Source organism: Etheostoma cragini, chromosome 1, assembly GCF_013103735.1.
Source record: "Etheostoma cragini isolate CJK2018 chromosome 1, CSU_Ecrag_1.0, whole genome shotgun sequence".
Lineage (NCBI taxonomy): Eukaryota > Metazoa > Chordata > Actinopteri > Perciformes > Percidae > Etheostoma > Etheostoma cragini.
The window spans coordinates 17,740,387-17,758,076 of record NC_048407.1 but is presented as its reverse complement, the minus strand read 5'-3'; the positions used below and the strand labels follow the sequence as shown (position 1 = coordinate 17,758,076).

The 17,690-nt window shown below is 40.4% G+C and overlaps 1 protein-coding gene across 6 annotated transcripts in view; it reads right to left on the bottom strand.

Annotated features, from left to right (window-relative positions):
* Positions 1 to 17,690, bottom strand: part of sox6 (SRY-box transcription factor 6) — a 133,041-nt gene that overhangs the window by 103,320 nt on the left and 12,031 nt on the right. For 5 of the 6 annotated variants that reach the window (XM_034869117.1, XM_034869109.1, XM_034869140.1 and 2 more), the window contains 2 exons: positions 8,545 to 8,614; positions 637 to 687 (listed from right to left, as the gene is read on the bottom strand). In XM_034869117.1, the coding sequence (XP_034725008.1) occupies positions 637 to 671 (35 nt within the window). In that variant the 5' untranslated portion in view covers positions 672 to 687; positions 8,545 to 8,614. The remainder of the gene's footprint in view (positions 1 to 636; positions 688 to 8,544; positions 8,615 to 17,690) is intronic. The other variant, XM_034869151.1, reaches the window with a different exon arrangement.

The following is a 17,690-nucleotide window of genomic DNA, read 5'->3' as shown; positions in this document are numbered from 1 at the left end:
GAGCCTGGAGAAGGTGGTTGACTAGGAAAAGAGCCAATGGTAAATACACACTTATTTACTTCCTCTGTGTGTAATGACAGCACAAATTTTTAATTAGAATCACAGGAAGGGTAAAGACAAAAAATGTAAATCTTTATGGTAGGTTGAATACAAACAGACTACACAACAGGAAACAACAAGAGATCACAAGACAGATATACCAGCGACTGCCTCACCCCAACATCCCTGATTAGGGTGGTTAGTAAGAGAGGGCAGATGATGATAGGGGTCAGACAAAAGCATGCAGTGTATAGACACAGAAAGTTTGATCTGCAGGTCCTTTAAGCTGTGAAAGGGAAACAAAGGAAAGAAAAAAAGTTCCAGCATGTGGTTCTCAAGTTGTTGATGTGTGCTTTCAGTCTGACTGGAGGCTATCAGGGTGAGCATGCCAGTCAGCCACACATTACATGAACACAATCATAACAGAAAACTTGGGTAAATTTGTGAACAGACATATGTGCACATACATACATAAGCACGCACACGCAGTATAAAGTCTAAAGCTAACAATGTGTCATAAAAGCATAACCCCTGTTAGCCCACTACCACCCTGCCCAACCTGTGATCCTAAATTGCATCAACGGAAATGAAACTAACCTCAGTAAAAAGCTGCTACGAAGAAAGCCCTCCATGTCAGCGTGTGGGGTTCTGGCAGGAAAAATCACAAAGAACCATTTTCACTATTACACAACTGATAATCAAGAAGAAGAAGAAAGAGGGTGAAAGACAGACAGAGAAAAGGAAAAAGAAAGAAAGAAAAACACATAGAGCATACATCTTCCTCCTATAATAAGGCTTGTCTTTAATTAAAGCAGAAATATGGCTATGAACCCATCCTCTCTTTTTATGAACTGACATCATTAATTATACCTCTTTGCATCGAGGGAGTGGATTTGCATACAACATCGGTTTGCACTGAGAGCCTGATGATATGTTTGCATCAAATAAACTCTGCCTACTGATCTTAGTCTTTTTCCACGGCTGTGTGCACATATATACATGTACATCCAGCATTGTAACCACAGATCCCAGAGCAGCCCCAGTATGTTCAGAGCAGCTAACGGTGGTCCAGCTGCAGCTCATGTGTGGCAAGGGTGCTGTGGCTTCTGGGAGCCCGGCCACAAGGGACCTAAGCTGGGACTTACAGCGTCAATGAGGCAAAAGGATGTGGTTATGATGTCACCACTTGTAGGGGTCGTTCAGAAGCCTTACCCACAAAATAATGGAGACACATTGCTAAAAATTACTTACAACAGGTTTCCATTAAGCTATGTTATTGGTCTGTATAATATACACTTTTATTGGGTTAAGATTGGGTGGAAATTGATTGGGACTTCCATGTGCTTTGTTTTAAGTGGTAAGCAAATCCAGAGAACTGATTTGTGAGTGGAACGTTTGCCAAAGTGGTTGAAATTCCATTGCCTCTTGGATCTCACAACTATCCTTAAAAAGATACTCAGCCACTGAAATATGGCAATAATATCTTGCAAAATATTTGCAACATTATATCATGTCATTTCATCACTCCACCATCTTTTTATTCAATTTCACAATTTAAGAATTCAAGAGCTTGACAGTCTTCAGATCAAAATTCCTCTTTAACAATAATGGAAAGAAAAATACTCCTATTCTGAACTTTTAACACTCTCTCATGCACTATCACAAATAACACAAAAAGCAACAGCAAATGACATCTCAGCCCGTTAACACCTTAGGTTTGAGTGACATGGGTGTAATTTGGCATTTTGTCCTCTCTCTCTCTCGTGGCTTATGAGACAAAGCCTCAGAGAGAATGGAAAGAATGAGCCGGGCCCAAGGACACTGTGTCTTTCAGTCTGGCCAGCACTTAGCAAGGCCGTGGATCCACAAGGCCCAGAGGACTCAGCCGAGACTTTTCTCACAATGAGGTGTCTGGGGAGGCGGGAGTGGCATAGCTACGGGCACTGCAGCTCTGCTCTTTTCTCCACTCAGCTGAGCCCAGCGCACATAATACCATCACCACGCCACAGCACACCAAGCCAGTGACAACGTGAGAAAACAACCGTCAAACAGTGCAGAGCAGATCAAGCGTGTCTCCTCACTTCTCTGAGTGCAAAAAGCCCACATACTCTAAAGCAGGCACACACAAACTACAATAGTTACCAACCCAAAATGTGAATTTGCTCTGAGCTTACAGTATATGGAAACAAATTCTGGTACACATTTACATGCCGCAACCCAGAAATTAGGAAGATGAATTGAAACGGTACTGAGTTTGATGCAGAAACAAAAAGAGTGCTTTGTTCATCCTGTCAATGGTTATGCAGTGGCAGGATGAACAGAGAACTCTTTTAGTATGTGAGTGTGAGTTTACTTATTTTAATGCCACCTGAATCCTTCAGCAGACCTGCTCAAAGAGTTAAGTAGCAGCAGAGGAAATGAAATTAGGCTTTGGTCAGTTTCTATCTTTATCTTTGGTCTTATTCCATAACTCTTGTTCTTTTACTCTGTGTGCTTTTGTTTCCTCAGCTGTGCTTGCTGTCCACAGCAGTCCCATTGTGGTCAGAAACAACTGATCTTGGAAGCTAAGGTGCGGTTTGGAGAGCAAATGACCAAACACAGGAAAAAGTAACCAAGCCACATTGTATTTGCTCTTCTCAGAAAACAAAAAACAAGAATGTCTTTGAATTAAGGCTTGTCCACAATTCATACTTCTTTGGTTAAGGAGAAGCAGGGAGGATAGACAACACTAAGTTGGCCTGGATTAATCTGATCAGCACAGCAGCCCTTTCGAAGAATGAGCCTCTGCCAAAAGCTGCTTCTGCCTAACCAAGTCTCCCACCATCTGCAACAAATGTGCTCTATTAAAGCAGTACCATATGGACAACAAGCTAGCTATTAACACGGCTTCAGCACATCCCCTTAACCTAGCCCAGATTTCAAACTTCCAGTCAAATTGACTGCTGATTTAATGCACCGCCAGCAGCCATGTGGGTCTTGGCACGAGACGGCACTCTCAGCCTTCAGTCATTAACAGGCTCACGTAGTGAGCGGCGCACAGCGAGACACAGAAGTTAGCTACACAGATCCTACCAGTAACTACATCCCAGGTTACTTGTTATGTCCCTTAACGAAACCCATATGAGAAAACGTAGCCATATCCAAAGAGGAGGATACAAAGAGGAAGAGTCTGAACTGATCCAGGAACTCAAAGTTTTCTTCAGACAAGGGCTCAAAACACTCTATTGTACAGAGTGGAAACAAGCCTATGAAGCAGATTTACCCACAGAGTGGCACCCTAACTGGTGGCTTATGTCTCAGTTCTTCCACAGTGATGGAGAGTGAATTTGCTTCCTTCTGCATGGATCCAAAATGGCAGTGATTAACCCTGCAGGGTGTGTGTGTGTGTGTGTTGGGGGGGGGGGCTCTTTAATCCCTGTGGGCCAGGCGGCCATGTTGACGCCTCTCCCCTCTCTGAGTCATTGGGGGACCCACCCACCGTTGACAAAGCCCTGCTCTCTTCTCCTCGACCATGACGCCATGACTATGAGCCCTCTGCTCTACGACCCAGAGACACACACACCAAATCAGTTACAGTTCTATGGTTTTAACACGACTCCAAAGTTCAGTAAACACATTTTGTTTGTTTATCTTTTCTCCTCCTGTCTCAACTGCTTAGATACTGTGCATAATTGGAATAGAAACGCATTTCTTATATTAGAAGCCTGAATGTATACATAACTGTGGACTTACAGAGACTAAGTCCTAGTAAAAGTAAGAATACAGTTATATTTTACATTTAGATTGTAACCGTGTTAATTTTTAACCAATTTTGTTCTTCATGATAACAATACGTCTGCCTGTACAGACCATTATACCAGGCCTGTGCAGACTTTTTTCAATGAACAGACAATTGTGATTTTTTTTTACAGAGTGGAAATCCATAGCAAGCCTGGTTTGAAATTATAATATTATGATAATGAGAGTTCACCTTCGATCTGCTATGGATTTTATTTATCTTGAAAACGGAAAATAAGATCATTGTTCCACAACGTCTGTCAGTAGTGTCCCTATGCAAATTAAAGTGATAAGCTAAAGACTGCCTGTTGACAGTCTAATTTAATAAGTCTTTCAGTGCTCCAAGTAGAGTAATGGCATGTGTGAAAAGGTACTGTTGGTTTGTGAGGAGGGAGATCCAGAGAGGGTAAAAAAAACCTGTCCATGCAATCCCAACATCCCAGCAGACATCTTTGCGCCAACTCAACACCCAGTCACAGGAAATATGGTGATACCTGGTCCAGCACGTGCCCACACACACTGACATATTTGGATTTACACCTACTATACAGTGTCGTACACATACACACACACACACACATACACATAGACACACCTTATGTTATCTTTACTAGTGTCCCATTGACCCCCTCCCCCATCCCTTAACCTACACACACACACACACACACACACAAACACACCTCAGTTAGAGCTGCCAGATGAGTAGTGAATTAATTTGTGTGAGCCACTCCAACATTAGGAAGGTGTGTTGAAAGGTGTCTGCTCATGTTTCAAATTAAACGCGCTGCTGGTCAGCATTAGCACCTCGCCACCCGTCGGCAACTGACACTTAGGGGGTTGGGGGATGGGAGGAAGGAGGGGAGCCCATCCGCCGTTCACACTGGAATAATTAGAACATGTCAGGAAGAATTAATTTCCTCATTTTTCAAAAGGATACACAGAAATTACCATGTTATTATATGACAGGGTCCCTGGGAGGATTGGATTAAATTTGATTTCTTGCGCAGCCCACACAACAAATTAAAGTCATAAATAAGATGGAAAGAAGCAGGGCACAGAGCATATGTTAATGGCAATGAGTGAAGCCAAGGGACCAGAAACAACTATCTTCATTTCATTTTATTTAAATCAGGACGACAACGTGTGTCTGAATGACAGCAGTTGCTAATGGGTCGAGATTAGAGGCTTCTTGATATTAACACAGAGATCAAACAAATTCAACTAAAAAGCAACGGAACGTACAGTGTGCGTGCTACTAGATGAGCCTATTCTGCACTGAATCACTTGCTTTATGTAGGTCTTATCTTACCACAAATTAACTTATTTATTTTTTTGTCTACTGATTTCTTACTAATTTACATAGTCAGCTTTTCCTTCAAATGTCACATATGCCACAGACAGAGTATGAACCTGTTAAAGAGTTGTAGCTTGCAACATTTCCTCCTGTCCAGGTCAGTCAAACACAATTCATTTTGCAGTAAACACTCAGCGGAAAGTGAATGGCTGAATTTGCTTTGAGTGTCATACTAGAAAAAATGGCATCTGGAAACTGACTATATACACAAATATTTACCTTTGTATCTGTATTAAAAACAGAGGGGATAAAAGCACCACAAATGTAAAAGCAAAGCCTCTGAAAAGAGGTATAAAGGACAATGAAATTAGATCTCCTATTTAAGATAAGATATATCCCAATTTAAAGAGCATATTCAGCTAACCCAATCTAACACAATACTGGACACCATCTCTCTTCTTGGTGCCCCGATTCAACTGTTACAATTTAACACCGGCTTGCCAGGGAAGAGTTTTTCCACTCTTTCAAAATGGGCCGTCATTAGACTCTAGCACTCCCCTGGGCACCACAAACTTTAAATAATTTGCGAATCAATTAACTGGCTACTCTCAACGCAACAGGGATTTCACACTCCACGGTCGGGCTGCATTATCAGTTGGAGACGATTCATGGCGTTTTGGGAGAAAAGTTCATGGTTGAAATCATTAATTCATTTTACCGGACTTTTAGTTATGCATTACTTTCCACAGCTGGGGTAGCAAGAGGATTGATGGCATGTTCTTTGGTCCTACTTTCTGCCGTATATAGCCACTAGGTTAAAGTCTGTCCTACAGTACAAGGGAACATACCTCGAAAACAAGGACAGCAGCCAAGTCCATATTAGATTTTTATTCTAGAATGAAATAAAGTCCATCAAACCTTCAAATAATGATAATAATAATAAACTTAGAGGTCAGCTCCTTTTCATGTGATTAAATCTAGGCTACACTTAATCACTAACTGTAAAAAGAAAAGCCCACATAACAACCCACCTAATTAATTTGACAACACTAAAATTATATTTTAGCACTTCAAAATGTGGTAATTTAGGAGTAATACAATTGCATGCAGAGTTTGGGAAGATGGATAAACTTTTTTTTTGTGGGGGGGCATGGGGAGGGGGGCTGTTTACATTCTTGCCAGGTAATGATGTGCAAAAATTAGTTTTCCAAATTGACACTGGGATCCTCTGAAGCAATCGAGGCTGATGAAATTAAAATCTTTGTTAGGTGGTCTTTGTTAAGCGGCCTGTGTTAAGCAACATTTTGACCTTAATCACTGCAGGGTCAGTGGGCTGAAGAGGCCCATTTGATAAATAATGGATGACGAATAACCATTCAAAGGTTATTCATATTCCTTTTACGGTGAAGTGCTGTTTATTTCAATTTGACACGATATCTCCCCTGCCTCGCCTCCTTGAGCGGTGCCACCGATACTGGGCTGAGAGCCGTGAGACCATGAGGCTATTGCTTATTAGATAAATGGCACATAATAACCAAGAGTGTACGGCCTCTTCAGATGGTCCAACATGTCTTCAGGTGTTTCCAAATGAGATTTCAGGTGTGTAGTTAAACTTGTTCTATAAGTCCTGACACAAACTAAATTACTTCCTGTCATGTTTTCAGATTAATTAAACCTGTATGTAAAAGGATCTCAATTTTGGATTGTATGAAGTTCCAACTAAGACTTCATGTGTTTTTTCTTTTATAACAAATACTAACTGGTGCCTAATAACATTACAGTGATTTAATAACTTAACCACTAACACTTGTAGTATTGAGTATTATCAAAACTTCAGGAGGCAATGTACTGTATTAGCTATCTGAGAAGGAGCGGTTTTAGCTGGACCAGCAGGAGGCAGTAGACATAACACAGGTAGATTATTCATAGCCCATTAAGTATTCACAATTTCTGTTATTTATTTTCAAACAATTACGTGGCTCATCTAGTAGAAGCTTGAGACGTTTCTTGATACGTGGGGATGTTTTTCTATACTCTAGTTAGTTTTTACATTGATGGAGCCAATACTTATACATTGAAAACTATAGGCAATTTCTAACTGATTTATATCATGTTAGCCCTCTTAGGCTCCTACTGTAGGTAGGTTCTGCTGATAACTCAACTGGGATCTTTACATTCAGATCTTTTATTAAAATTGTCTGTTAATGAAGCTAGAGTATGTTACATTTTTATAAAACACAACATCTGGTGTCAGGTATCTCAAACTCCCCAGAAAGAGGAAAGCTGCAGCAGGTTGATAAAGTAAAAGATCCGTGTGTGTGTGAGCACACCAGTAGTTGATCATAGCTAATATTAGGAGTCACAAATGCATTGTTCCTAAAATTTTGTCCATGTTTTAAACAAAAACGGGCATATCAAACTCAACAAAACTAAAGTGCAGCAGCAGAGATAGCTCTCTGGTAGACATGTGCATGTTCTTCTGAGCGGAAGACGGTGTGTGGTGTGAAATGGCATGATTAAACAATGGTAAATGGCCATGAACTTTGAATTCAGAGAGACATTTCCCAGCTGTTATTGAAGAGCTCCTCAACCACATTAATTTGACTCCCATGATATCTCCAACTGACATTTGAAAGAAAAGAATTATATCAATGAAGTTCCTCACCTTTATTTGCTTAATATATAAGATACATTTTTATTAGAAAACCTGCACGAGCAGCAGCTGAGCAAAGATTGTTTAGGTAATATTTGTGTAGATGCAGAGAGGACTGTAGTATTCTCTATTCTGCTTTCTTTACTTTTTTTTGGCACATGTCATAGCAACCGTAATGTCTCTTAAAAAATTCCACTTTTAAAGCAAAATATATTGGTTGACCAGAGTTATACCAAATAAAGTTGACAAATTTAAAATCAGGAAGCATGTTTGGTCAATGATACTTGAACTTCCAATATTATTTCAAGTCTTATTCAAAGCTAATGACATTCAAGGTTTCACATTTTTGACCAGTGTCACCTGTAAATAAATTCCAAAAGACTTTTCTCCAAAGGCTGATGTGTATTTTCTCTACTGTGGGAAGATGTGTTTTTTTTGGTCTGTAAGGCTTCAAATAGCTATTTAGTTACTAGAAAGCCTTCACATAGAGCAATAGGAGCAATACAATGTAAAAGAAAGCAAAAGAAAATATGAATCCGGAGTAACCACAACACAACATTGAAGAAGAACAAAATGCAAGAAAAATAAGTTGGAGGATCTAATGTTTTAAATAGTCTGTCAGTAACGTTGTCCCTATATAACTGTCTAATTGTGCATACATTGTGTGACTATCCAATTGTCCACCTCATTTGATGCAGGTGTTCAGTGTGGGTGAAAGACAGCAGGGTGTATGAGACATGTGGCAAGACAGAAACAGCCAAAGGGGCAAATTGATACTTACAAAAACTGAAAGATTCAATCCCCAGCTTCCAGCGATCACTGGTCAGTTGATTTTGAATTCATGTAAAAACCTGAAATGTAAGCAAAAAGAAAACATGAATAGGGATGTTTTTAAGTGTGTTCTTGTATGCAACATCATATAATTTGTAACTGTATAAATATCTATATTTGATTAAAATTCCACCAACAAGGCAACATATAAATGTGGTTCTCAATCAGTTTAAATGTGTTTTATTTGATCAAAAGAACACCAGTATATTTGGAACATGGTTAAAATCAACAAGGGTGTTAGATAACTGTATTTACCGACATCGAAACAAATAGAGAGAGAACAAGAGGGAGAGAATTGAGGCCATAGTGACTGTTGGCTGAGGGTCAGAGTCTCCACAGCTGTGCTAATGTAAAACAGCTTTGTTAGTGTCTGACTTCCAGTCCTCAGCTGTCACCAATGGGAATCCATCCTAGACAATGTTTAAAATCTACTTCTCTGCTACCTCATTAATCTGTCTTCCAGTTGGTGGATTCAGCTAATAAACAGCATTCATATAAAATAGTTGTTTTATTTAATTTTGCTTTCTTTCATCAAGCACTGCCTGCTAATGATTTATTTAGGGGCCATGCTCTACTAGTCTCTGGATGTCCATTAAAGTGCTGCAACTTAAGAGCTTTGTTAAAGAACGCACACATTACCAGGAAACTCCAGTTCTATATACACTGACGTGTATGTCAGTGTATACACCTTTTTTTAGAAGAAATGACAATAGAGAGAAAAACACTCACTGATCAGACAATCAAGCTCGAGGGATGAAAATTCTGTATGCTCATTCATGTTCATTTTCTCACATTATCTTGTTTTTCACAATAAGCCAAGATCTCATTACCAGCTGATTTATACAATTAGTCTTCCTCAGCACTGCCAATTAAACAAGGCCAAGGGTTTTTTAAGGTCACGCTTAACTGATCTGTCACTAATTTGCGCTACAGCACCTCAGTCTCCCATCGCCGGGGCCAATACACCACCATCAGCAAGACCAGATAAATGTACCGACTACCACTGCATTGTCAGAGAACGGCACAAACTCTGCTACATGGAAAGCTGGGAGGTTAACAGAATGAGCCAGATAAAGGCAGGAGTTGCAGACAGTTGTGAATGTGTATAGCCTTGAGGCTGTAGTTGACAATAGGGAAGAGGGGACCCAGGTGACCCCGGCTGAAAGGAAAGCTGTTACATGAATAGCACCTCAGAGTTTAATATCGACTCCTGCTCTCTACGGTCACGTGACTGAGAGGAATGGCGGGCTAATCTCTCTTGCACTCATCTGACCTTAAAAACTTGATATTCTGTCTAAGCGACAATTTATGTTCACTAAAGAACTGGCCTTGCAATGTTGGCAAACGTGGATGCATGCATGTCTAGTATTGGCTATCCCCGGGAAATTAGAGCTAAGACAAAGGAAATTACTGAGCGTCGTGAAGCAACCACACAAACTATGGCCAACGAGGAGACACTGGCTGCACAGAGTAACCTCTATCTGAGGTGGCAGAGCTCAAAGAGTCATTCTATCGAGATTTGATGAACATGGGAACTCAATTGAAGACTTGATTGAAAAGAGACGTGGACCATGCTGAATAGAGTTACCAATGCAGTAAAAAGAATCGGAAACTTGAGATCAAAACACTGCCGACAGTAAAGCCTTGAAAGACTTAACCAAAGAGGTAAACAAAGTTTACCAACCTGGTGGAGGCACAGAGTAGGAAAATAATTGACATTTTAAAAAATAACATGTGTTGTGGTACCGTCCTTTTGTTAAGCTATTTGGTCGGATATTACTGAAAACGTAATCCTAACATAGGTATCACACCTTATCCAGTAACCTGTATGTTAGGTGTTAAAACGGCCATTGTGCAACGAAATATTGTATTATAGCACTGGCCGTCTTATCAGGATCATGTTAATGAATTGTATTACAAAGAATTGATAAAAATGCCTTCTGGGTGCCTCCCTAGGTAGGTGTCCCAGGCACGTCCAGCTGGGGGGAGGCCTCGGGGAAGAGCAAGGACTAGGTGGAGGGATTATATCTCCAACCTGGTCTGGGAACGCCTCTGGAGCCCCCAGTCGGTGCTGGTTGATGTGGCTCGGGGAAAGGGAAGTTTGGGGTCCCCAACTGGAGCTGCTCCCCCCGCAACCCGATATCAGATAAGCGGACAAAGATGGATGGAATTTTAATAAAAAAAGAAATACAGTCTTCTCCGACCTCTCAAATAATGCTAAACACATACTATTTAATTGTTCAATCCAGCTGCAACCACCCACTCCTGTGCTCACTCTCTCACACACACACACACAGACAGTAATTCAATAAGGCAGTCTTTGTCGAACATCTGACTATAGACTTAATTCCTGTTGTGCCTAAATAAATGAGAGCTCTTATAATTACAGAGAGTATACATTAACAAACCTATGAATTCATAATCTGATGGTAATTGGGAACAATGAGGTAAATAATAAATGGGGAAATGCATTCCTTATTCATTGGTTATTTAAGTTAATTACTTGTCTGAGGGAGAAAAAAAACAAAGGAATTTATAATTGCAAATAATGATAGAACCCAAATGATATAATAATTAAGCAAATGTAGTAATCCCTGTGGTGTAATAAGAGTCAGTGTCAACTGGCCTATTGTAGCTGCATGAAGCAGCTTTTTTTCCTGCTGTGAATTAGACCTACTGGCAGGAAACATAAAACAGGCACTCCCCACTCCTAATTACTGGATCTGCGACTTATTAAACACAATTTTAGTCAAACCCAAATTCAAATGATTAGTTTTACCACATGTTACAAAAAAATTGTAAACACACTTGAATTATATAATTTCCATCATTATTTTGAAAGTTAGAGACAGAAACTGTTAGGGGTGAGAGAAAAAAATTTGGCACAAGTGAACAGCCACAACGATTATGTTTCTGTTAAAATAATAATATACTGAAAATACTGGAGGTTTAGCTCAGATATAAACACCCAAACAGACTGATGTAGCTGACATCAAAGGATCAGGGACAGAGAGCTCACAGCCACCTGTGGCATTTCTCTCAAAGAGTGGCCTTTTCTCTTGTTTTGGCTGGTCAGAGCTAACACACACACACACACACACACACACACACACACACACACACACACACACCCACACACACACACATGCACACACACTAAAGTTGCCATAAAAGCTTTCATATGCAGCAAAATTTTAACATCACACACACACACGCACAAAATCTTTCTGTACCTGAACTCAGTGAATACAGAAACCATTTGGTCCGTGCATGATGAAATTGCAGTAAACAAAATTGGGGACACCAATTGGATAAGCTGTCTCTGATCCACGCTGGTTTGAAAATTCTAAATTTGTCCCGAAATTTGGTATAGTTCAGACGCAGACACATACACACAAACCCACACACACACACACAAACACACATACACAAACACACATTCACATTTTGTGGGGGCACAACACTATCTTTGCAGAAATGTGGAATTTGAATCTACAATGGGTATAATATAGCGTTAACTCATTCACTTGTACTTAAACCTCCCACATAGAAACTACTTGTGTGTCTTTTATATTACTCATTAAACAAACGACTACAGCTTGTACAGTACGTAAAGGAAAGCAGTTTTTAACTTCACAGCTCAGAAAGATTTCCCTTCCAATCAACTGAACCTTCAAATTCCAAACATGTACAGTGTGGGCTACGCTTGATTTAATTTCCCCTGACCATGACAGGGAGTTGTGTTTTTTAACCATCATGTGAAAGTGGCTCAGCATTAATAGACAACACCTCCATAACTAATCAACATAACTGTACACAGCACAAGGCAGACACACCACTACATAGTTGTCCCAATCAAATTCAGGTTTTTTGTTTTGTGTACTTTAACTTTACATAGAAAAATAATTCATGTGGGACATGTTTAAATTGTATGTATGTTTGCATGCCTGCTGCATACATGTATGTAAATTCTCATTTTAACATGTGTAGTTTTGTTTGGATATGCTTGAGGCAAGCCAAAACTTGTACTTCAACTTTGGTTAGGAATTCATCCAGATCTGCAACATGTTTAAAAAAAAAAATCCTCCGTTGCAAATCCCCTCTCTCTCTCTCATGCGAGCAAACATACTAAAGTAGGAATTTTGCAGAGTTAGTTATTTTGACAATAGAGGTAATCTATGCCATCAGCAGGCTGCTCCCTACCTGGATGCTGTGTGGTTATCTCTGCGGAAGCAGCAGCCACACAGTCAGTCAGGCTGGGGAGTTTGGGATGCAATGAGGTGAGGCTATAACAGTGGTCCCAGGAGAAATAGGGAAATGGAAGGAAGAGGGTGGGAGGGGGCGCAGTGTGGAGGGTGAAGGGGTGAAGCGCAGAACATTCTGCCACAGAAGGGTCTGATATAGTAATTGAACACATGTGATTGTCTGTTAAATATCCAGTTTCATAAAGTCATTCCTCTCTGCAGTAGCATCATCTGTGAAATATGAAACGACAGCTCCCGTGCAGTGAGTAATCACCATAACCGGGCATGAGAGGACATTGCTGGTCAGGAAACAGCTAGTGTTCAGGTAGACTGCGGACACTTTGGCATAGATTGTTTATGGATTCATTGTTAGCTCATAGTCTATTTAACTTCTTACTGTTAAGATAAACCATGGACAGCCAAGGACGAAAAAAAAAGAAGTGCAATACAGCGTTGTTAGAAGGACAAGCTTTATTTCTTTAAGAAATCCACCATATCATTGCGTTACTTGGTGTTAGAAACAGGACAATCACGTGCAAACTGCTGTTTTATGCTCCAGCACACCGTTAACTGTCACAGCTTTGCAAATCTCTCTTCTCTCCTCTTTTTACCTTTGTCCAATGTCTGTCTAGAACTGCCTTTTTTTCTTTCCGTGGTTGACCCTGTGCTGTTGCTGAACTACAACAGACTAGACACTCACAAAATGTCTAGCACCAACGTGTCAGGAATGACGACCATAGCGTCACACCAGTGAAAATATCTTAGTTGAGAGTGAAACAGTGAGCGGTATTTTGGCAGAGCTGAAGTGCAATAGTGTCAGAAAAGAAAATCAGCTGCTATTATACCCAGAGTTTGTTGCAAGCAATTGCCTGATACAGATACAGTGCTGTGGCTGAACAAGGCTTTCATGTCCTCTTCTACAAATACACTGTCTGTCATTTCCTCTGCGTCAAATAACAAGAATAAAAGTCTATTTACTGAGCAACTGGGCTGAGGCAGGGTGAAGGGAGAGAATCAACCAGCAAATAGAATGTTATCCTCCACAGTGGATGGCATTCAGTCCCCAGTGCTCCTAACAGGCAGGCATGCAACCAGCAATTCTCTTTGATGCCCTCTCACATATTCTTCACTCCAAAGACTGTAAAGACAGAGAACACAGAACAGGCTTGTCTTTTTGCACACTGATGAGACCTTTTTTCTTAACTTCCAAGATATACACACATATTTTCTTTTCCTTTTTTTTTTTTTACTTTCTCGGTTTCTTTCTTATTCAATGTGGGATTTGTGTATGTTGGGGGCAGGGGTATGAAAACAAGTCTTTTCCTCTCTCCCAGGTAATGTGTTTATTTTCCTGGACCCATCTTCTAGTTTTCCTGCGTGGTGGCGTTTCTACCCTCTTATCGCCTTGCCCTCACGGGGCACTTTAGCCTCTCAAATCCTGTTCACCACATACTGGTTTTAGAATCTGTGAAATGAGTGCTAGAGAAGCGTGGCCACAATGTCTGCCTGTGTTGCTACTATACTCAAATGGGCTTGGTGCTTTTTTGTCCAGGGAGATGCATAAATGGAAGTTTTTAACACCTCAAAGGAGGCTGGGCCTTTGTGGAGCTACACTAGAGAAGCCTGCCAGTCTCCCGAGGAGGCAGACACACTGAGTGCAGCAGGACAAAGAGCTAGAGGAGCAGTATCAGCAGGGGCATCACTCTGCTTTGGGCACAAGACAGACACACACATGTACACCCACATATACTGTATGATTGCACTTACATACATAGCGCATGTACGAACACTTGCACTCACACACAGATAGTACAAAGGTTCAAATGGCATGTTCCAACAATCTCAAATACCTGTAAACATAACTTGAAAGAACATACGTCAAATATAAAACAATTGTATTATATTTCCAATATTATAAATTAACCAACAGCAAATTCCAACATAATTGATACATCTCTAATGCATGCACTGTAACCTAGCTACATGTAGAGAATCAAAGAACTAAACAATAAGAAATAATTCATCTGAATAAAACCCTGTTTCCATTAGTTAAAATACAACATACAGTAGCTAACTGTAAATAGATTCACATGTGATTGTACAAACACGCTCAATAAAGATGACAAATACAACCAGCGCGACAAACGCTCCCATTTCTTACTTATTGATTTCAGCTACACTGTTTAAAAATAATTTCCTCATTTCCATCCCAATTTTCCTTATTGAAATTCTTTTTTTTATTCCCGAGTATAGCCCAACAGCTGGCATTTACAATCAGTCTTTATGCTGTTTAGATGTCTACAATAAGCATTTAGATGCAAATATCTCTGCCATGTACAAAGGAATCACAACTTCTATCAAAAGCAACACAATCAACCTGCAATTGTCTCCTGGCTCCAAGTGGTTTCCAGTGACAAGGTCTAAGCCGTAAGCATCTGTATTCAAATGATTCCCTATTTCAGGCACGGTTTAGTGTGGATATTTTCCAACAGTACTGCACTGAAAATCAATCACATGGTGAATTAAACAAGAAAGGAAACAACTGATCCATAAATGATCAGGTTACATCAAGGCATTGGTGTCCGCAAATTATTCAGTGTTTTCCTTGTTTGCGGAGAAGCAGCGACGATATTGGTCTTTTCCATCAATGACTTTTATTACTCTTGCACATTTTTCGATCTGCAGAGGCAGGCTTAAGTTGGCAATAATTGTTTTAGCGGCGAGCTCACCAGAATGCAGGCAGACAACTTTAACTGAGGTCATGTGGGGACCTTTGTAGCATTTAACATTGTAAAAAAAGTCTGAGCCGAAGTGTTCTCAGAAAAGGAAGGACTAAAGTTGTTCATTGTGTTTTCCATGTTGAAAAATATGTAGCTTTCATTGATATAACACTGTACTCAACAGCATTTCACTGCGAGTTTCTATGCACCCTGCTAACATCTGTAGTCTTTCTTCTCTGATGAAATACTAAACCAATTTAATGACTGACGACAGAGCACACACACAGGACAACTCTATTTACTTGAGGAAAATTGACTGAAATCTTAACTAAGATTTAACGGTCATATAAATAAATAAAAAACTAAGCCTGTACTGTAGTGCATGTGGCCATGGTGTAAATCTAATACCGATGAGGGCATATGTTTTGCTTCAGCTCCACTGGCCCCTGTACAGCCATTTTAACAATTAACATTACAACCTCTGTTTTTTCTTTTTTATTTACAGTTGCAGAGGTCATTTGTCTTTTTTTGAAACCCACAATTAATAACAGCGTTTGCAAATGCAAATGAGTCCATTTAGGGGGAGGGAAAATGATCAGTTTGAGAATATTTCTGCCTTCTTAATCTTCTTAAGAGGGAAATGATTTAAAAGGAGGACACAAATCTCCAGTGACATGGCAGGAACTGTAGGGCACTTTCCTCTCTCTCTCTCTCTCTCTCTCTCTCTCTCTCTCTCTCTCTCTCTCTCTCTCTCTCTCCCTCATGTCTCCCTCCCGCCCCTCATCCCCCTTTCTCTCTCCCAGTTTACCTCTCCCCTCTTGTTGGCCTGTAGAGGTGGAAGGGCCAGGAGAAAGGGTCAAGACGCTCAGAGCAGCCCCCCCCCCCCCCCCCCCCCCCCCCCCCCCCCCCCCCCCCCCCCCCCCCCCCCCACCCGAGGAAACAAATGTAGTGTTTGAGCAACTGATCACTGGTATAATTGAGTCTTTACACTCCTTTTCTGGATTAACAAAAAGAGCCTTTCAAATAAAAGGTCAAATTACCTCTCTAGTCAGGCAATAAATAAGTCAAACAAGGTAAGAGGTTCCTGCCAGCTCATGTTAGTGGCAAATTTAATTAGCGGAAATACAGGAGGCTCTTCCATTCCATCCTGCAATGAACAAAAGCAGAGCTGGAGTCCCAATTGTACAACAATGTAATGAAAAAATATTTGGTTTATTAATCTCATCATTTAGACTGACATTTCACAGACTATCTCTATCGATGCGAATGTATGAACATCCCATAATTTAAGAAATACAGCCTCAATATTATAATACCACTAAAATACCCACAGAGATTTTGCAAATAACAAAAATGGGGGCGAGTTGAGGGTGGATTAGTTTCATGACCATACATCTGCACACTTTTTAATGCATGATTTTCCCACATCATGTAAGGTATCCTATAGATTCATTGTCCATTGATTTGGAGCACAAGGAAAGAAAGCATGCATAAACTAAGTCTGGACTGGAGGCACATAAGGTGGCTGAGCAACGCACAGAACAAGGGAAAGAGAGAGAGACAGAGAGAGACAACACTGCTCTACACCCAGCTAGGTACAATGTGGCCTTTGTGACATAATGCACTCTGCACAGCAGTTGGCGGAAAATAATCCAAAATTTACTGGTTCGCATATCCAGCAATAACAACTGACATCACAACCTGTGCCATATATGCCGTGTTTCTAGGCACATTTTACATTTACTGGAGAATGAGGGGGGTAAGGAAAACATCGTCAAGCAGTTATTATATTCCCATCATGTCCTGGGAGCCCATTACAGCATGGCACAAGGAACGGTAAAACTGAGAAACTCAGCAGGCAGAGGGCAGGGGAGCACTTAGACTCACAGTACAAACCTACTGCGCACTGTTAACTGCTGGAGAAAGATGTAGTTCAAACAAACACTTTGCACCTACAGATTATGTGTATTTAAATTCTAGACATTAAGGTTTAGTTTGGTCCTTTAAGTTAGTGCTATTAGTACATTAGTGTAAGACCAATAACCCTTAGGTATTCTTTGCAGAGCATTAAAGAATATTGAATAAGAGAACGCAGTAGAAGAGCAGAAAAAAGAGTCTCTAGTGTGGCTGTT